At 53.4% G+C, this 20,524-nt stretch overlaps 2 protein-coding genes across 5 annotated transcripts; one reads left to right on the top strand and one right to left on the bottom strand.

Moving 5' to 3' along the window:
• The first annotated feature begins 9,169 nt into the window (after positions 1 to 9,169).
• Positions 9,170 to 9,996, top strand: CUNH19orf33 (chromosome unknown C19orf33 homolog). The gene is made up of 4 exons (XM_046440258.1): positions 9,170 to 9,306; positions 9,403 to 9,515; positions 9,664 to 9,738; positions 9,843 to 9,996. Exons 1-4 carry the CDS (start codon positions 9,285 to 9,287, stop codon positions 9,975 to 9,977), a joined length of 345 nt encoding a protein of 114 aa, XP_046296214.1. The 5' UTR covers positions 9,170 to 9,284; the 3' UTR covers positions 9,978 to 9,996.
• Positions 9,997 to 10,104: 108 nt separating this feature from the next.
• On the bottom strand, positions 10,105 to 18,281 carry Yif1b (Yip1 interacting factor homolog B, membrane trafficking protein). Of its 4 annotated transcripts, none has more exons than XM_046440254.1 (8): positions 18,155 to 18,281; positions 13,401 to 13,639; positions 13,224 to 13,328; positions 13,031 to 13,109; positions 12,858 to 12,915; positions 11,805 to 11,960; positions 11,632 to 11,725; positions 10,105 to 10,430 (listed from the first exon to the last, which is right to left on the bottom strand). In XM_046440254.1, exons 1-8 carry the CDS (start codon positions 18,198 to 18,200, stop codon positions 10,275 to 10,277), a joined length of 933 nt encoding a protein of 310 aa, XP_046296210.1. In that variant the 5' UTR covers positions 18,201 to 18,281; the 3' UTR covers positions 10,105 to 10,274. The 4 variants fall into 4 exon arrangements, with proteins under 4 accessions (XP_046296210.1, XP_046296209.1, XP_046296211.1 ...); XM_046440253.2 differs by having other exon boundaries at positions 18,146 to 18,277; XM_046440255.2 differs by having other exon boundaries at positions 13,401 to 13,692; positions 18,155 to 18,240.
• Between the last annotated feature and the right edge of the window lie 2,243 nt (positions 18,282 to 20,524).

The following is a 20,524-nucleotide window of genomic DNA, read 5'->3' as shown; positions in this document are numbered from 1 at the left end:
TACAGGAGGGGAGGGAGCGGCTTTTCCTTCTGGAACTCTTCTTTCTAGGCTCCCACATGCCCCTGTGTTGACACAGAACAGAGTCCTGCTCTGCTGAGTTGGGTCTCCAGCCAGGCTCAGTCCTGCTGCCTCCCTGTGACTTTCCCTTCTGGACTGGAAGCCCCCTTCTTCTCTTCTCTTTCCAAACAAGGTAGTCCTCAAGGTCAGGCGGGCATTCTGTGCCCCAGTCCCCCCCACCCCCCCCCCCCCGCATGGGGATGGGCGCCTGGCCCTCATTCCTGGGTGCACAGTGCGGCATGACACTTTGAGATGTTGCTCTGGACTCTTCTTGCAACAAAAGGACTTGGCGTCCTTCCCTTGGCCCTTCCTAGAACTCCCTTAAAGCCTTAAAACCAATTCCAAAAGCAAGCTGGGCAGACACCTCATGGGCTCCTTCCTGGCCCCTTTGCCACGGTGGATGTTGCTGGTGGACTCTGGCCTTCTCCCCACTGGGCCTGGCAGCCTTAGCTGCCCATCCAGGCATCCATGCCAGTTGGCTCCGAGCTGGTGAGCAGTGAGACCTGCTTGCGGCATCCCCAGCACGTGGAGAGCCCAGAGCTCCTGGAGAGCTGGGTATGGGAAGAGATTTGGCCAGGGGTTCTCCAGCTCCCTGTGTTGTTGGAAGAGCCACCTGAGCACACAGAAGCAGGTCTCCTTGGCCAGCAGGGGATCCTCCCTCAGGCTGCCCTGGCTGCTGCTTCTCACAGGATACCAGGGGGTCTGGCCATGGTGGGCACTGGCCTGGTCACAGGGCTGCTGTTGCAGGTTGCTCAGGGGACTCCCACATGCCCTCAGGACACTTGGAGCATAACTGTCATGCTTTCAACTTTCTGCACCATTTCCTGGCTGATAATGGTGTTTCATTGTTTCAAAGGCTGCCCTTTGTTTCAAAGGCTGCCCAAAGTGGCCAGTAGCTACAGCATTCAGTGAACATTTCACACTCTCTGTCATCCCAGGCTGCTGGCATCACTGAGAGATAGGATGGGCTCTTAAAATATCAACCAAGCCAGGCTATGGTGGTCCACGTTTGTAATCCCAACAATCCCAGGGAGAAGATGCAAATTCAAGGCCAACCTCAGCAATTTAGTGAGGCCCTGAGCAACTTAGTAAGACCTTGTCTCTAAGTAAAAAATATAAAGTACAGGGGATGTGGCTCAGAGATAAAGCACTCTGAGAGTTCAATCCCCAGTACTGTCCCCCCAAAATCAACTAGGTCTGTGTTCCCAGTGACTAGGGAGACTGAGGCAGGATGATCCTAAGTTCAAGACCAGCCTGGGTTCAATTCCCAGTACTCAGGAGGAGGTGATGGCAAGGGCTGGGAATGCAGCTGAGTGGTAGAGAGGTTCCCTGGGGATTGAATTCAAGCACAAGACCCTGGTTCAATCCCCAACACCTCTACACACAAATCAGATTTCTCACTCTTCCTCCTCCTTCTGCACACATTTAACTAAGGCAGAGAGTGTGGCTGTTCCCAGAAAGGGTTTCACCCAGGTCATCTGGGTGAGGATCAGGATAAAAGGATTGAGGTTATATAGAATTTTTTGTTTGGGTTTGGGGTATTGGGAATTGAACTCAGGGGAATATTACCACTGAGCCACATCCCCAGCCTTTTTTAAATTTTATTTTGAGATAGAGTCTCACTAAATTGCTGAGGCTGGTCTCGAACTTGTGATCCTCCTGCCTCTGCCTCCCAAGTCACTGGGATTACAGGCATGTGCATCACGCCTGGCTAGAGTACTTTTAAAATCTGGGATTCTACCCCTATCGTTCCTGAGTGTGATAAGTCTTTCTTTTCCCTAATATCAAGCCTTGACTCGAAGGGTATCTGATCAGCTCAGGTCAGCCTTGAAGACAATGACCACTCAGGTGAGTGTCCTGTTTGCCAAGACCCCCACGTGGGCCAAAATTGGAGCTATAATGAGGTTCGCCAACAATGGCAGCTTCTGAATGTGGGACCCACCCCCACCAGGTGGTTTCTAAAAGCATGTACTGGCACAGCCTTGTTCGACTTTTTAAAAATTTTTATTTATTTTTATATCTTGGATTGAACCCAGGGACGCTTAACAACACTGAGCCACATCGCCAGCAGCTTTCGTTTTTTATTTAGAGATGGTCTAGGTTGCTTAGGGCTTAAGTTGCTGAGCCTCCCAAGCTGCTGGGATAACAGATGTGTTCCACCACACCCAGCTACCTTGTTCCAATTTTGTTTATGCAAAGTCATGTTTCTGACCCCTGAGGAGTCCTGGGCAATGGCATTCACAGGGCACCTGAGACCATCTCAGTATCATTACCCAAGTTTCCAAGTCAAGTTTAACAATTCCAGAGCCAAAGGACCCTGTGCCCCTCCCTGCAGGTTTTGTATATGTGCTTGGGGGCTGGGCCACAGAATGTCTCTCTGCTGGGAAAGACGGTTGCCTTTTGGCCCTGTGGTGACACTAAAGATCTATAGGTAAGTCTAAACTCCCTTGTGTGGGGTCTACATTAGCATTAGGCACATCCAACCTATGAAATAAGACCTGGACCCTCCCCAGGATGCTGGGTGGCATGCTCCAGGCTTAGTATGCCTCATGGTGGTCTCCTGCTGCTGCCCGGGTTCCTGTTTATACTAGCTGTGGGAGACAAAGCAAACAAATTTGGTCCCAGCCTCTGGTGGTCAGATTCATCAGTGACCAATATCATGGCACATTCTTGAGATTTCACCAGAAGCCAATGTGCTGTAGGATTGAGGAGCAGATTCTTAGGAGAAACAGCCTTCTCACAGCATTTCTGCTCCTGTAGGTCTTGGGTGGGCGAGAATGTGTAACCCTAGCCAGCGCAGTGGCGCATGACTGTGATCCTAGCAGCTTGGGACAAGAGAATCATGAGTTCAAAGCCAGTCTAATAAAATATGAAAAAGGGCTGGGGATATGGCTCAGTGGTTGAGTACCCCTGGGTTCGATTCCCAGTACAAAAAAAAAAAAAAAAGTGTTTCTCTGACCGTTCTTTACCCAGGATTGGGTTTGTAGCACTGTTTGAAACACTAACAGGCCAGCATATTAGTTGATAAGTAATAAAACCCATCCCAGAGCTGACAGCTGGGTGGAGGCCAAGCTTGGACCTCCCCAGCTGGATTGGCAGTCCCTTGGCACTTTCCAAAGAAGGGCCGTCCAGATTCTCTGATTATTGGTAAGTATCCGAGGACCTAAGGGCCAGACCAGATGGGTTGCAGGCAAAGGCCAGTGCAGCGTTTGCTGAGAAAGGAAACTGAGTCTCTGCAGACGGTGTGCGTCAGGTCACGAATTCGCTCGGATGTGGTTGATTTCAAAGAAAACATTCCCGGATATGGATCCTGATGTTTATGGACCGGGCAGTCCACTCTCGTAAACTCCAGGAAAGACCAGACCCAGCTGGCTTCAGATGCTCTTGCAGTCAGCTGCGGCTGGCCCCAGATGCACAGGCCAACGAGGCCAAGAGGCCTGCCCTTCCCCAGCCCACACCTGGCTTCCCTGTTCTCCAGGTCGAATCCAGAAATCTCTTCCTAAATTGCAGCAATAAAGGAAAAGCCTCAGAACTGTAGTGACCCTTTGAGGATGTCTGCTTCCTTCAGGTGACACGTTTTTTAGAAAGGATGCTGACCCAAGGAGTCAGTATCTGTTTCAGTTTGGATCTGGACTGTCCCCCAAAGGCCGGGTCCCCATCTGGTGATGCTACTGAGAGGTGATGGGAACTTCAGAAGGCAGGGCCTGGTGGGGGTAATAGGTCCCTGGGGGCATGGCCTTGAAGGAGGTATTGTGTCACCAGCTCTGTCCTTGTGATGGAGCTCTGTCTTCTGGCCATCACTAGGTGAGCAGCTTTGCTCCACCACGTGCTCCGCACCATGGTGGCCAGCATCACCACAGGCCCAGGGACGAGGGAGCCAAGAGACCATGAGCTGAAACTGTGAGCCAAAGTAAACCTTTCCTCCTGTACATGGGTTTTCTCAGGCATTTGGTCACAGTGATGAGAAGCTGACGACACAATATTGCTGCAGACCCGTCGGGATGCAGGCCCCTTTTTCCTGCAGAGAGAGCCTCTGCTCCAGGGCATTTTATGTGGAAATGATAGGGAATGAGCAGGGGAGGGCAGGCCTGTCAGATGCCAAGGCTCGGCCAACAAGGGAGTTCTATACCTGAGATGAGCAGAGGCCAAGGCCAGACGGGCCTGGGACAGACAAGCTACTGTCCCTGGCTTGTTAGCCATGGCAGACGACAACTGAGTGGTGAGGAGCTGGCACTTTCCAAACAGCAGAAGGCTGGCTGGCCTTTTTTGTCTTTGGACCTCACACCTGTTTCTCATCCATCTCCCCAGCTGGCCACCATTTGTAAACCTGAAGTCGGCAGAGCAAGGGAGAAAGGGGCACTCACTGCCACTAACGCTACCAACAGGGAGTGACAACAGAGATGGGATCCCACATCCATTTCTCCTTTATTTCAGTAACAGAAGCCCCCAGGTTTTTCCTGGGCACAGCTGCCCAGCTAGGAATGATATTTCCCAGCCTCCCTTGCAGTTAGATGTAACCATCTGTCTAAGTCCTGGCCAATGGGTTGTGAGCACGTGGGTACATCTGCCTTCCTGGTCATCAGGATTGAACCAAGGGTGCTCTACCACTGAGCTGCATCCCCGGCTTTTTAAATTTTTGAGTCAGTCTCCCTAACTTGCCAAGCCTGGCCTAGAACTTGCAAACCCCATGCCTCAGCCTCCTGAGTAGGTGAAATAGTGCCCAGGGCCTTGAACATGATAGGGGAGAGAGAGCTCTACCATGGAGCCACACCCCTAAGCCCTAGGTCAGGTGGTGCTCCCCACCTGCCCTTTTTCTTCCCAAGAACCCAGTGGTAGAAGCCGGCTGCCATGGGCAATAATAAAGGGAAGGAGCCCGGGTCCCTGGACGATCTCCTGGAGCACCAGCTCTGATTCCCCTCGACTCAGACTTTCCTGTGAAACAAAATGGCACCATCTTGCTAAGCCTCCATCTTTTAGGTCTCTGTAAAAGATTCCAGACTCAGGTCCTAACCATAATCCAACAGTGAATGAGAGGCGGACAGGGCCACGTTCCCCCTGTGCCCATTCACCCGCCTTGAAAGGAGCAGGGAGCTTCATCTTGGGAAGGGCTCCGTCGCTGGGTCACAGCTCACTAGCGGTGTCTGGGGCAAGAAGCTGCACTGCTTTCAGGCTCATCGCCTCAGATAAACCTGAGGATCCTATTGCCAATTTCATGATCAATAATAAGGTTTTGGGAAATAATTATAAAGACTAACCTTTATTGGGCTTCCATCGACCTGTGCCAGGCAGACTGTGCAAAACTTGTGAGACCAGAAAAGAGAAGTCGGGGGCTGCTTACCACCGAGCAGTAAGGGGCGGAGCAAGGACGCCCCATCACGACTGACCTCAGGACCCAAACTGGCCGGTCTGTGCTGGCTCTAACCTGCCATTAGCACGCTCCCTGGCCTCAGGTAACCTCACTGATTCACCAAATGATGGTGAGCAGCGAGGCTGAGTCACACAGATCCGGTGACAGCACCGCAGACCAGGTCCCCACCCTCATGGAATTCATGCTCCCACCAGGAGAAACACACTCTCATATCCTGCCCTCAGCTGTGGGCAAAGCCACACTCACTCAGCGGGAGAAAGAACCATTTACAATCCCCACCCCACCCTGCCTCCTCTCCTCACCTCACTGCTTCATCTCCACCCTCTGCCTTCTGTTCTCCACTCTGACCTCCTTGCAATGCCTTGGACACACAGGCACATTCCCACCTCAGGGCCTTTGCACTTACGATTCCTCTGCCTAGAGCACTCTTCCTCCATATCTTTAGTTTTTTTTTTTAAATATTTATTTTGTAGTTGTATTTGGATATAAAAAAAGATAAATAAAATAAAGGTATTAAGAGAGAGAGGGAGAGAATTTTTTTTAACTAAGAGTTATGAGACCAGCCTGGGCAACAGCAGCAGGACCCTTCCTCTAAATAAAACAAAACAGCTGGGCTCGTGGCTCACACCTGTAATCCCAGCAGTTTGGGAAGCTGAGGCAGGAAGATCGCCAGTTCAAAGCCAGCTTCAGCAACTTAGCAAGACCCTGTCTCTAAATAAAAAATAAATAAAAAGGGCTGGGGATGTGGCTCAGTGGTAAAGTGCCCTTGGGTTCAATGAAATTAAAAACAAAATATTCAGTGACGCTTTCCCTGGTGACTTTAAATCCAACCCTTCCCCATCATACCAAATAATTATTACTCTTTCCTCTTGTATTTGTCTTTTGTTTTTTTAGATATATTTCTTAGTTGTAGTTGGACACAGTACCTTTATTTATTTTTATGTGGTGCTGAGGATGGAACGCAGGGCCTCACACATACTAGGTGAGTGCTCTACCATTGAGCCCAGCCCCTTGGGGCTTTTGTTTGTTTGTTTGAGACAAGGTCTCCATGTTGACCAGGCTGGCCTCAAACTCCTGGGCTCAAGTGGTCCCCCTGCCCCTCAAGTAGCTGGTACCCAGGGCTCATGGGCCTGCCCTCAGCTGCATTTTCTTATTCTGTTTTTGGTACTCGGGGGCCACTGAGCTGCACTCCCAACCCTTTTTAATTTTGAGATAGGATCTTGCTAATTGCCAAGGTGGCCTTAAACTTGCAATCTTCTTGCCTCAGCTTCCGGAGCAGCTGGGATAACAGGCATGTGCCACTGTGACTGGCCATTTTTTTTTTTTTATTTTATATACGAATGCTTTTATTGAGGTATAAGTTACATAAAACTCACCCAATTCAAATATATAATTCAGTGGGGTTTTTTGGTACCAGAGATTGAAACCAGGGGTGCTTAACCATTGAGTCACATCCCCAGCCTTTTTTGAGACAGGGTCTCACTAAGTTGCTTAGGGACTCACTTAGTTACTGAGGGTGACCTCAAACTTGCAATCCCCCTATCTCAGCCTCCAGAGTCACTGGGATTACAGGTGTGCACTACCATGCCTGGTTCAATTCAGTGATTTTTAATAAATTTACCAAGTGGTGCAACTGTCACTATGTATCAGTTTTTAGAATATTTCCACAATATGGCTGGATTTGGTGGTGCACACCTGCAATCCCAGCCACTCTGGAGGCTTAGGCAGGAGGATGGCAAGTTTGAGGCCAGCCCTGGCAACTTAGTGAGACTTTCAACAACTTAACAAGACCCTGTCTCAAAATAGCATGAAATGAAATAAAGGACTGGAAATTGGGCTGGGAGGTAAAGCACTCCTAGGATTCAATTCCCAGTACACCCCCCCCACACACACACAAAAAAAAAGAACATTTTCACTTTTCTATATGGTCTCACTATATTGCCTAGGCTGGACTCAAATTTCTGAACTCAAAGGATCCTCCTACCTCAGCCTCCCAAGTGGCTGGAACTGTAGGTGTCATTACCATACTCTGTGCTATTTAGAACATTTTAATTACCTCCTGTGCATTTATAGTTAATCCCCAGTCCCCCCTCATCAGCCCTCTAGCAACCACTAACTACTGTCTCTGTAACTGCCTTCCCTGAACATTTCACATAAACGACATCAGGCATTAGAGTCTTGCATCTGGCTGCTTTTCCATAGCATTGTGTGCTTGAGGTTCATCCGTGATGCAGGGTGTCAGGGGCTTGTTCCTTATCATTGCTGCGTATTATTCCACTGATAGGCATGCCACATTTTGTCCATCCATTCACCAAATGACAGACATTTTTTTAGGTTTTTCCTTAACATACTATGTACATTTTACTCTGCTTTCCTCAGTACAATTGTCAATTCCATGAGGCTGATTTTGTTCACTTCTGAACCCCTAGCCCTTGAACTGTACTAGATACCAAAGGTGCTCAATTAAATATATGCCAAAGGAATAAAGAATGAAGATAACCTCAGATGGTGGTAAGCAGGGGCTATGCCGGGCAGGAGAAAGGGATGGAATGACAGAGACAGGGCAGGCACCTCTGAGGACATTTAGAGCAGATATCTGAGGGTACAGCCACTATTCCTGCCTAGAATCTCCCTTTGTGCAGTCAGGACACCCACTGTCACAGAGGCTAGGCCCCCATTCCTCTCCCAGTCTGACTCAAGCCTGGTTCAGGGGTAAAAAGGCTGGGCTCAGCTGGACACCCCTTCAGTTTAGAGTCCCCAGGGTGAGTCAGAAAGCCAAGCTGAGCTTTGACTTCAGCCACTCTGCCAGAGCCTGAACCCCTGTTCACCCTGCATATTACTGTTACTCCCTCTGCCTTCCTATCTGAAAATAAGTAGTAACAGGGCCTGCTGTCTGGGCTGGATGCTGTTCAAGCTCAGTCTCCATCGTGATGGTATTTGGAAGTGGGACTCTAGGGAGGTTGTGAGATCAGAAGGGTGGAGCTCACAGGAATGGGATTAGTGTCCTTAGATCTGCCTCCCCAATCCCAGGGGCACTGAGGAGGCAGAAAGAAGGCAGCTGTTCACAGGCCAGGAAGTGGCCCTTAGACACCATCTCTGCTGTACCTTGGTCTTTAACTCCCAGGGTCCGGGGACTGAGAGATGCACTGTCGTGTAAGCAGCTGGATCTGTGGTGTATTTTTTATAGCAGCCCAAGCTAGGACACCTGCCTTTATTCAAAACAAAACCAAAGGCACCACATCATATCCTCCATGTGCATTATTCCATCTGTGCCAGGCTCCAGTCTAGGAAACCAACCCACCCAGATCTCATAGCCCCAGCGGCAGCTGTCACTCACAGGCCAGCTGTCACTCACAGGCCGGGAGTGAAACAACTTTCTGGAAGTCTCTCTGCTGCTGACACAGCTGGGCCTGGAATGCACAGGCCCCATCCAGCCTGGGCGCCTCACCCCAGCCAGTTTCTCTCCAGGCGGGAGAGGGGCTGTGAGCTTCAGTTAAATAGTGAAGACCCTGGCGGCCTGCATGGGCATCCCTCCAGGGCAGCCATCTGACCTTTTGAGGGGAAGCTCACAACAGCTCTCCATCCTCTCCCCAGAAACCTGCAACTCCCCGACACCCCTGACCCCAGCCCATCCACCGGTGGCCTGGATCAGGAACAGGCAATCAACTGTCCGCCTCCCCCTTTCCTATGGAGGAAAGTGTGGGTGGGGCCAGGGAGGGGCGGTGAGTCAAGACCTATTTGCTGCAGGGCAAAGGTTGGGAGGGTGGGACTCCTCGGAATTCCTGGGGCTACAGGTCCAGCGCTCCTCCTCCTCCCTGCGGGAACTGCCCGCTCCTCCGACCCACCTTCACTCACCACCATGGAGTTCGACCTGGCAACAGGTGCGCTCCGGGCGGGGGTCCCCGTGGGTGGGGGCAGGCTCAGCGGGGCCAGGGGTTCCAATACCCCCAACCCACCCAACTTCTTTTGTGTCGCAGCCCTGAACTCTAATTCCAAGAAGCCAGCAGGGACAGGCCAGGTGAGAGACGCCAGGCACGGTCCCTCCAAGGCTCAGGGCCCGCCAGAGGCGGGGGCACCTCGGAAACCAAGGGTAAGTCACCTCGCCACCAGGCATGCAGGGGGATGGGGCGACCTGGATTCGACTTTGGCCCTTAGACCTTGTCGCACCTCGGCTTTCCGACTTGGGGTGGGGGTCTGGGAAGGGGTTCCCCGCCCTCACTGTCATCCCTGTCCCCCAGCATGGCAATGGCAGCTCCTCAGACTCCAGCAGCAGCAGCAGCAGCTCCTCCAGCGACTCGGATGCCGAGGGGAAGGTAAAGGGCTGCCCGGGCCAAGGCAGGCCAAGGTGGGGGTCAGCGCTGGGCGGGGCCGGTCCCAGGACAGCCTGGACATCTCCCCTCCCACCCGCTGCCCACAGTGCCACGCTGCGGGCGCCAAGCAGCACGAAGCCACCCCGGGCCAGGCCAAGAAACTCAAGGTGAAGAAGAAAAAGGAGGAGAAGAAGGACAAGAAGGAGAAGGGCAAGGAGAAGGGCAAGAAGTCCCCTCACTGATTAAACCCTCCCGATGGTGGCGCTGTGTCTGGCTCCCGCCCCGTCCCCGTCGCTCCGCTCCCTGGCCCGGCGCTGCCCCCTGCCGGGCGGCCAGTCCCCTGCCCGGCGTCCCAAGGACAGAGGCGGCCCCAGTCCATCAGGCTTTATTGTTTCGCTGTGCAGCTGGAGATCTCAGCACCTTGGCGGGGAGAGGGGCGCGGGCGGGCGCGGGCGGCGGCCCTGCCCGGAAAGGCGGCCCGAGGCGGGCGGAGATGAGCGGCGGCAGCGGGCGGGCGGCAGGCGGCTGCGCGGGCGCCCTCACCGCACCAGGTGGAAGGTGAGCCAGTACATGAGCAGGGGCTGCGCCGCCGCCACGGCCATGGTCAGGTACATGCGCAGCTGGTTCCGCGCCCCGCGCACCGGTACTCCTTCAGCCGCCGCCTCGGCCAGGATCTTCAGCCGCAGCGTCCGGATCTGGGAGGGGAGGGGAGACGGGCGCTGGGTTTACCCTCGCCACCAACCCGCCAGGGGCGGGAGGACTGGGTGGTGGGAGGACTGGGCGGACTTCTAGCCTCTGCCCACAAGAACCCGCAGCCTGGCCAAGATCCTGCCCCTCTGGGCCCGTGAGCAAAAATGAGGGTTCCAGACTCAAATGCCAGTAAGACAGCTTTACCAGCCACGGTTTTTTCCCCTCTTGGTGCTGAAATCAAATGCAGAGCCTCTCCGTGGTAGACAAGGCACCCTCGGTGATGACCATTTTTAAAGACAAAGTAGATCCCCAACTCTGCCTCCCCAATCCCAGACTGAACCCAGACACAGTCTACCATCGAGCTATACTAGCAACCTTTTTGAGACAAGGTCTCACTATTGCCCGGGGTGGCCTTCATTCTCCTGCCTCGGCCTCCGGTAACTGAGATTATAGGTGGGACTGACACTGCCTCAGGCTGCCCCCACCCCACCTCAGCTTTTTTTAAATGGGGTCTCCCTATGTTGCTGAGGCTGGCCTCCAACTTGAGATCTCCCCACCTAAGCCTCCTAAGTAGCTGGAATTACAACTAGAAATGTGCCCAGCTAGAAATGCTATTTTCTAAAATATTTAAAATGTATTTTTTTAACTTTGAAATGATGACATCAGCGTATCTGCTCATGGGTCATTTACAGCCCAGTAGCCCTGCGCCCCATGTGCACCCTGGGCTCTGACCTCTCCCAGCACCCTGACATGCAGACATCACCATCCCATTTTATAAAAGGGGAAACTGAGGTTTAACCCCAGAACTGATCTGAGGCATGAAATTCGGGTCAACCCAAGCCAGGGCCCTTTGCCAGCACCCCCACTCCGGATGGAAGGGCTCTTAGAGAATCTCCTTCCAGGGAAATTTTGGTGGGAAAGTCCCCCACATAAGGGGAAGGGTGGGGACCCAGCCCCCAGCCTGGGTGGGGATCCTCACCGCAGCCCCAATGCCAGCTCCTGTGGCTCTACCTGACCCAGCTTGGATACCTCCTCTTCTAAGAAGCCCTCCTGACCCCGGCTGGGGTAGTTACTCCATGCCCCTCAGTTTGGCAACAGCTCTCGTCTAAATTCCTTCTCTGACATCCTCTGCTTGGATGCCCCAGGGCCCAACTATGTCCAGGAGGCCTGTGTCCTCAGCCTTACCCACCCTGAGCCCCAGCTCACCATGAACACGAAGATGGACACGCAGCACCAGCCCAGCACCAAGTAGTAGCCAGTTTTCCCAAAGAGCAGGCCCATGAGAACCCCGCCGATCATGCTGGAGAGAGGGAGAATGGAGGCTGATTTGAGGACAGGGCCCAAGGGCGGGGCTGGCAGGCAGGTTTGGGGGTACTCACCCGACATATTTGTAGCCCAGGAAGGCCACCAGGTCGATGGTGGTGAGGTCGGTATTGACAGTGACCAGGTAGAGGCTGAGCAGGATGGCCAGCACTTCCAGGGCCAGCCAGGCCAGTGCTGAGCTTGCCTGCAAGCCCAGGAGGTCTGGGGAGAACCTGTGGGACCGAGCTCTGTCATTCAGCTGCTGGCTCAGACCCCCCCTGAGCACTGGCCTAGAGACAGCCCAGCAGTGACCAAGAGGGACCTGGGCCTGCCCTCCTAGACATCCCATTCCAGGATTCCAGTTTGTCTGTTCCCAGGCAGTGACACCCACAAGGGTCAATCACAGGTGTGACTCACAGGGGGCTGTGGCACACAGGCCGGAAGGGATGGCAGAAGGGGCTTCCCAGAACAGAGGACAGCTAAGCTGAGGTCTGAAGGAGTAAGCAGTGGTCAGAGAAGGGCCGGGGTCTCTGCCCTATCCCCAGGGCCCAACAATTAATCAACTGCTTCTAATGACAGTTGTTTTCAGTGCCACAAAGGAAAGGACCAGGGACTATGAGGGAGAGACAGGGGCTCGCCCTGGAGGAGAGGCATCAATGCTGGGTGGGGCATGAGCAGGCGACATAGGGAAGGAGCCTTCTGAGCCAAGGTAACAGAAGTGCCCAGGCCCTGGGGCAGCACCAGGCCCTCTGGAGTGGAAAGGGACAGAGTGGCACGGCAGAGGGAGCAAAGGGGATGGAGATGCCAGGCTGAGGAGCTGGGGCTCAATTTGGGGGCTTCTGGCAGCTGTATGGGTCAAGGTGGGGTGCGGCCCGGCCCACAGCTCACATAAAACCTTCCCAGATGTCCCTGGAGTGAGGGCGGCAGGGGCAGCGTGCTCAGGAGAGTGAGGATGAGGACAGATCTCAGGTGGAGGCTAAGAGGAAGGATGGATTTAGAGGGTCCCCCCGCACAGGGTGTGATGGGCTGCATGTGGCTGGGAAAGAGAGGGGAGGCAAGGGGACAGTGAAGGTGATGGACTGAGACCTCCCTGATGTGCCTTGGTCCCCAAGACCACCCCACTCCCTTACCTATCCTGTGTCCCCAGTGCAAGGCCAGCCACCAAGATGTAGGTGATGAAAGCCATCGCTGTAGGAGAAGACACAAGACAGAGGTCAGAGGAAGGGCTGTTTTGGGCCTCTGCACCCAAACCTCTGCCCAGCCAGAGGGAGGGGGGTGTGGGCAGGGCTGGGCAAGGTGAAACCTGGAATATAGAGGTCAGGAGCGTTGATGTCAAAGCGGGGGGCCACTGGGGTGTCCTGCTGGTACTGCACCTCCCAGTCCTGTGGGGAGAAAGGGGGAGTGGGCAGGATCCCCAGAGCAGGGCTCCTCCCGCCTTGCTTACAGCGGCTGACCCCAGGACCCCGACCCCGACCGCCGGGCAGCGCAGTGCCAACCTGGTGCAGATAGGGGAAGACGAGCAGGCCCAGCTTTTTGCCCACATACACGGTGTCCACGGCAAAATAGTACTTGAGCTTGGTGACAGGGATGAAGCGGTCAATCTGCAGAGGCAGAGCTCAAGCCTGAGACCCTGCAGCCCCTGCCATCCCGCCCCCCAGCCCCGGTCCACTCACGTTCTTGTCCACCAGCTCCTTGCCCTGTGCAGCCAGGCTGCTCCCGTAGGCCATGGCCATGTTGGACACAGGATCTGCCAGGAAGGCCGCCTGTGCGGAGGCAGAGGTGTTGGGGTAGCCCAGACCACCAGGTGCCCGCTGGGCCCCATAGCCCCGGTTCTGGGCTGAACTCGTGTCATCAAAAAGCTGGTGGGGGTCGGCCATGTCCGGCGGGGAGGCCGGAGTCCTCCGCTTCGAGGCTGCAGGGGAAGAGAGTGGATGCTCCCTCATTCTGCAGCTCTCCTTCTTGCTCCTGCCAAATCAGGGGCTGGAGTCACCAGCAGAGTGCTGATATCACATGGGCTCTCAGGCGCAGGCTCTACCTATCCATCCACCATCCATCAATCTACCCCTCCACATCCACCCATCCCTCCATCATCCATCTGTCATTACCCACCCATCCGCCACCTATCTACCCATCCATTATCACCTACCTATCACCCACCCATCATCCACCCATCCATCTTTGTCACCCATCCACTCATCTACAAAATAATAAATAATAATGGTGACATGGACAGCTACTCTGGGGTCTAATACGCACCAAGCCTTTTATAAACAAGGGCTCTGTCCTTGTCTCCCACGCTCTCCCTCACTCAGGGAAAGTGGTTCAGGTCCAGCCACCTTGGCCTTTCAATGCTCACCAGACATACCTGCTACCTACCTGGCACACACCTACCTCAGGGCCACTGCACTAGCTGTGCCTCTGCCTGGAATGCTCTCTCCACCATGCGCACACAGTTCCCCCTCTCTGCCTGCGGATGGGGCCTTCCCTGATCACCCCGGGCGGTACCTGACCCACCTTCCCTACTTCATTTTGACCACGGAACTTGGCACCAGCTGACCGATCAGCTGTTTTCTTTATTTTACTCACTGTCTCCCCACTGGACTGCGAGACCCTGGGGTGGGGACCTTCACCATGTTCATAGCTGAACCTCAGAGCTAAAGCAGGTGCTCAGTGTGAATAAATGGCCACCCCCATTTGACAAATGTGAAACCAAGGCACAGAGAGCAACATGGCTTGTGAAAGGACCAAACAGAGTTGACTGGCATGGAGTCCGGCCCAGGTCTCTCTGGCAAAGATGACAATGATTAAACCCTGACAGATAGGCACCATGATACATTCCTGTAATCCTTGTGACTCAGACCCTGAGGCAGGAAGATCACAAGTTCAAGACCAGCCTGGACAACTTAGCAAGACCTGATTTGATAAAAAATTAAAAGGGCTGGGGGTGGAGTTCAGTGGTAGAGTCCTCGCCCAGCACACACCAGATCGTGGGTTCTAAGCAGCACATGCACACATGCACACGCACACAACTCCACAAAATGTCCCCTCTGGCTTCATGGGAGGGGGGGATGGTGGAGGAGCATGGGCAGGAAAAGGAGACTGCTGAGGTGGCCCAGAGAGGAGCAGTGGCAGGACCCCAGGGGGGTGGGGTATGGGGATGAGCTGTTTCTGGGTACATCTCCCAGGTAGGAGGGACGGGGACTTGCTGGAGGTGGTGAGGAAGTGGAAGAATCAACGCTGAGCAGTGGGGTGGATGGGGGGGGGGGGGTGGAAGACCAGCAACCTGGCCCTGGGCTCCTGTTCCTGGCCACAGAGCAGTGCCACCCAGCAGACATATGCTGAGAACTGCTACACGCCAGGCACTGCTTTGTGCACAGAGGACAGGAGATAAGGCCATGCTGGGATGTGGGAGAAGAATCAATTATCCATGTCACAGCCTCCTCTATCCCTGGGTTCTCCCCTCTGTAGAATGGAGTTAACTGTTGTCCCCCCACCCACCCACCGTGCAGGGCTGGTGTGAGGCAAAGTGACCACTCACAAACTGCTCAGCTGCATAAATCCATGTTCCCAGCTCTTCCTCTCAATTTTTCTTTCCTTTTCCCCCCTCTGCAGAGCTGGGGTGGAGCCCAGGCCTTCGCACGCGAGGCGGGGCTCTAGCCCCGGCACTAGCCCCTTCTCAATTCCTCAGTAGCCTAAAAACACAGACCAGGTCTCTTTAATTGTGAAGGAAGCAGCACTGGCCCTGACCTTCCCCCTTTCCTCCTTCCCTTTTCCCTTTCACCTCTGGCCAGATGAGTGACTTCCTGAAAGTTCAGGGCGAGTCTTCCTCCCTCCCTGTCATTCCCTTGGCACTAGGTATGTGGGGCTCTGCTGTCACAGGCCTAGGCCATTGTTCCACTCTTATCTAACTCGATCCCCTGGAAGCTTTTGGTGTCACTGCCCCAAATGCCAACCTCCAACTCTGTGGCTTTTGCGACACTGCATGCACCTGTTTCTCAAATCTGTCAGACCTCGCAAGCATCTGCGGAGCAGAGCCCGCGTGAGAGGCCCTGTTGCGGGCACAGCGCACACAGCACAGGCAGGGACAGAACCACTCCTGCCTCCAGGAGTTCACAGGCTCCCAAATGGTCCCTCCCTGAAATGTGTGACCCAATTTTCCATTCTTGCCCTGTCTTCCGCCTCTCACCTAAGGCAATCCCATCCACAGTCAGCTCTGACCACCACAGGGTGCCTTCGCTTTCTGGGCTCAATTTCTAGCCACTGATTTTCCATTGGCACCAGATCCAGGTCTAACCTCTTCCCAGAATTCCCTCTGGCTGCCTGCCCCTGGGTCTTGACCTCAGTGTCCAAATCTTGATTCCCCTCTGCCTCACAACCAGTCAACAATTCCTTAGTTCTCAGACACTATGTCCCAAGGTCCCCCTCTCTGACTCTGTCACCTCCCCCCTGATTTAAATGTCTTCCCCGGTGCAGCCCTGTCTTAGTCCACCAACCTTCCTCTAATGGGCAGCCAGTGAACCTTTCAAATGCACGCAGCAAGCCACAATGTCCTCTGCCTAAGATCAGTGCCCCTTGTGCTGTGAGTCAGCTCCAAACATGGAATGGCCCTGTGTGACCCGCTCTGCCAGACACCTCTGTCCTAGCCACAATGGTCTCTTCAGGCCCTGTCCACGCAGCCCCTTGCCCTGCAGGCTTTTGGATGTGCAGTACTGTCACCTGGGAGCACTTCCTTCCTCGGCCCCTGCCAATATCACACCCAGTCCTTGGCCTAGAGGCTTCCTTCTCACAGTCCTGGTACAAAGCAGGAGCCCTGCCTGTTCTGTCCTCCCTTCGGAGTGCACATCTCAATTTCTAAGCAGATACTCACCTACTTGTGTCCTCAGTGCAGGCCTTCAGTGCCTTCCCCACTCCTACAAGTCTCCTCCTGGATAACTCATCATTACACGTACCCTCTCTGGTAGAGAAGCTGCACTGACCCCCCAGGCCAGGCCTCCTCTGGGCTCCTGCCAACACCTCCATCCCGGCCAAGCCCCCTCTGCCTCCCATCCCTGTTCTGCGCTGCTCTCATCATATCTCCATTACTTCACGCTGCCACTTCTGCTCTGTAACTAGCAGCTCCATGAGGGCAGGAACAAGTGCTCTCTGGACACTGGCGTTATCTCCTGCATCTCACACCACAGGGCCAGCCAGGAACTTACCAAAGGTTGAAGAGGTGAAGAGACATTGCCCTCTCCCCCAAGAGTCCTCCTTAACCTGTCACATCCTGGACTATGTACCCCCCAACCCCAGTACTAGGGATTAAACTTGGGGCCTAGAGCACTGATCTACATATCCAGCCCTTCTTGTTAAATTTTATTTTGAGACAGGGCTTGTTAAGGTGTCCAGGTTGGCCTTCATTTTTCAATCTTCCTGACTCTGTCCTCATTACAATTATAGGTACAGGGATTAAAGGTGTGCCTGGGGCAAATTATTCTTTTTTTTTTCAATTTTATTTATTTTATTCACTTTAGATATATTTGTGTGTGTGTGTGTGTGTGTGTGTGTTGCTGGGGACTGAACCCAGGGCCTTGTGCATGCAAGGCAAGCACTCTACCAATTGAGCTATATCCCCAGCCCTCATTTTTGTTATTGATGGACCTTTATTTTTTATTTATATGTGGTGCTGAGAATGGAACCCAGTGCCTCACACATTCGAGGCAAGTGCTGGCTGTACCACTGCACCACAACCCCAGCCCGAGGATTATTCTCTTTATAGCTCTTTTTACTCCCCAAATTATCTTGTTGCTTCGTTTGCTTTTTAGTGTGTCTGCCTTTCCACTGAATTCTGAGCTGTTAAGACAGCAAGGACCAGAGTCCTCAAACCTACTTTTGAGTACCCAAATTCCAGCATAGGGCCTGGCACGGGGGAGCTTAGGCAAGGTATGCTGAATGAAGAAATGAAACGCACTGCGCTCATATGGAGATGAAGAGGAATTGAGAGATACAAATTCAACGGTGGGAAAAAAGGAGATTAATAGTACAATCAGTACAAGTTCAATTTTAAATGAGCGTGAACATGATCCTCTCACGGAGGGCCCTGAAGGCCGTAGTAAGAAGCACGGGCGACAGCTCGTGGGCACTGGGGAGCCACGGAAGGGTGGGGAGCAGGGGAAGGCAGACCGCTAACTCCAAATGAATGAAAGTCGCGTTTCTCCGCACAACACACAATATCCTACTCCAAGTCGTTTTCGTCCACAGCAGTTTCCTAAAGAATCTACCCACAAGGCGCCCCCTACCCGGACCTGGCATCCCTGAGCTGTGCACACCTCCAAATTCCAGATCCTCAATCTCGTGACCTCCGACCTGCAGTGACCTCTCCAACCGCCGCCGCGGCCCCGCCACGCCCCCGCCCTCCCGAACTCCTCGGTCAGCCACGTACGCCACTTACGCAGCCGGGGCGTCCCCGCCGCCGCCGCCAAGCCTGCCGGGTTCATCCTTTGCCGCCGCCACCTCAGCCGCGGTTCGTAACGTGGCCGCCCGGCTCCCGTAGCCACGCCCCAGCGGTGACACGACAGCCAATGGGCTTCAAGATTGCTCAGATGGCCGCGCCCCCTCTCTCTCACGGAGGCGTGGACGAGTGGGCTGGGGTTTACGTAAGAGGCGGGAACTGGGGCTCTCCGGCGTAAGGCGAGGGGCGGAACCTGAGCGTTAGGGAGGCGGGGCCGGGAACAATCCTAGGAGTAGGCGTTGTTGGGCATGACGGGAAATGTAGATGTCACGTGTTGAGCGAAGAGGGCGATGGGAAATGGAGTTCTCTGCAGCTTGGGACTTTCTTGGATAGCTGAGAGCACCCGGAGTCAGCGAAGGGTGTGAAGGAGCGGAGAAGAGGTGCACTTGTGTTTCCGAGGGGCTGATCGGAGTTGTGCGAGCTCTGAAGCTTGTACCGTTTGGGCACTCTTTAAGTATTATAGTGAATATTTAGAGTAGGAAGAAAACACCCAACAGGTTAGGTGAGAAGAACCGGTGTCTTTCTTGGAAGACAGCTTTAGGCAGTTTCCCAGAAATTTATTAAAATGTTCTCTCAACTAGGTTTTCTCTAAAACCAAAGAGGCTCTCTAACTTCCACTTATCTCCGGCAAAGACAACGGTGGGGGTGACATCTGGGCAGTGATAGCGCTCCGGAAGGATGTCAGCTGGGGACCCTATCATTGTGGCTTCCCCTTCCTCCTCGGAGATGTGGGTCTTTTCTGGGGACCTTGAAAGGCTGCCCCTAAGCTTCTCAATAACGAGTCCAGGCTGCACTGAGGTCCTTCTGTATGAGATGTCCCATTTCTCTTCTCACCTCGGGTTTAGAATCTGCCCCTTCGGCTTCACCGCCGTTTTCTCCTCAGCCTCAGCCCTTCCTGTTGCGTCGAGATCCATCTCTTTTTGGGGAATGGGGGGAGCACGAGGATTGAGCCCAGGGGCACCTAAACCACTAGCCACACGCCCATCTCTTTTGTTGGATTTTATTTAGAAACAGGGACTCGCCAAGTTACTTAAGGCCTCGCTCAAGGGCTGCGGCTGGCTTTGAACTCGCGATCCTCCAGCCTCAGCCTCCCTAGCCACTGGGCACCACTCACCCGGTGGGCACCACTCACCGGCAAGATTGATCTCTTCTCGACTATTTTTTAATTATTATTAATAAAGTATTTTGGCTTCCTATTGGCCTCTTGTGACTATAGTCATCCTTCTATATCTGTGGAGGATTAGTTTCGGGACCCTGTAGCTACCAGAATGCTCAAACACTCCAGCCCTTTATGTAAAACAAGGTAAATTACGTCTGTAATCCCAGCGATCGGAGGCTGAGGCAGGAGGATTGAGAGTTCAAAGCCAGCCACAGCAATTTAGTGAGGCCCTAAGCAACTCAGCAAAACCCTGTCTCTAAATAAAGTATAAAAAAACTCTGGGGATGTGCCGCAGAGGTTAAGCGCTCCTGGGTTCAATCCCCGGGGCGGGGGGGGGGAGTAGTTTTTGTGTAAACATAGTCCTGTATACTTTGTTTCTATTCTTTTGTGTTGTGTTGGGGATTGAATCCAGGGTGCTCTACCACTGAGCCACACAGCCCTTTTTAATTTTTATTTTTGAGACAGGGTCTCACTACCCAGGCCAGCCTTGAGCTTGCAGTCCTCCTTCCTCATCCTCCTGAGACACCTCCTGTATACTCTAAATAATAATAATAATAATAATAATAGTTATTATTATTATTAATATGTAGTGCCAAAGATCAAAGTCAGGGCTTCATACATGCTAGAAAGTGGCAAGCACTCTATCAATGCACTACACCCAGCCCCTTAAATCACTCTATATTACTTCTTGGAGTTTTTTTTTTTTTTTTTGGTGGTGGGGATACTGGGTATTGAGTCTCTGGGTGGCACACCCAGATCATTATTTTTCGGGGGTTACTGGGGATGAACTCCAGGCTGCTTTACCACTGAACTACATCATCACACATACATCCTTTTTTGAGACAGGGTCTTGCTAAGTTGCAGAGGCTGGCCTTGAACTTGTGATCCTCCTGCCTCAGCATCCTAACTCATGAGATTACAAGCATGCTCCACAGTGCCTGACCCAGTTCATTGCTATCTTGATTAACAGGTATCTCTTCCTGTGGATTTTCAACCCAAAATTGGCCTCCGTCCCAAGAATTGCCATGGTTTTTATAAACAGAACCAGCTGGCTGGGTCTGATCTGGCCCGGAGCCCTACTCCTCTGTGGTAAGATGGGGTTGGGATTCTGGGCTGCCTCCCAGAAGGCTGCCAGGAGGTACTCATTTCTG

This window comes from Marmota monax, unplaced genomic scaffold (genome assembly GCF_021218885.2).
Source record: "Marmota monax isolate L192 unplaced genomic scaffold, Marmota_monax_Labrador192_F-V1.1 WCK01_AAM20220418_F8-fsc00228, whole genome shotgun sequence".
NCBI classification, from domain to species: domain Eukaryota; kingdom Metazoa; phylum Chordata; class Mammalia; order Rodentia; family Sciuridae; genus Marmota; species Marmota monax.
Note: the sequence above shows the minus strand (reverse complement) of the source record. Positions and strands in the feature narration are given on the sequence as shown.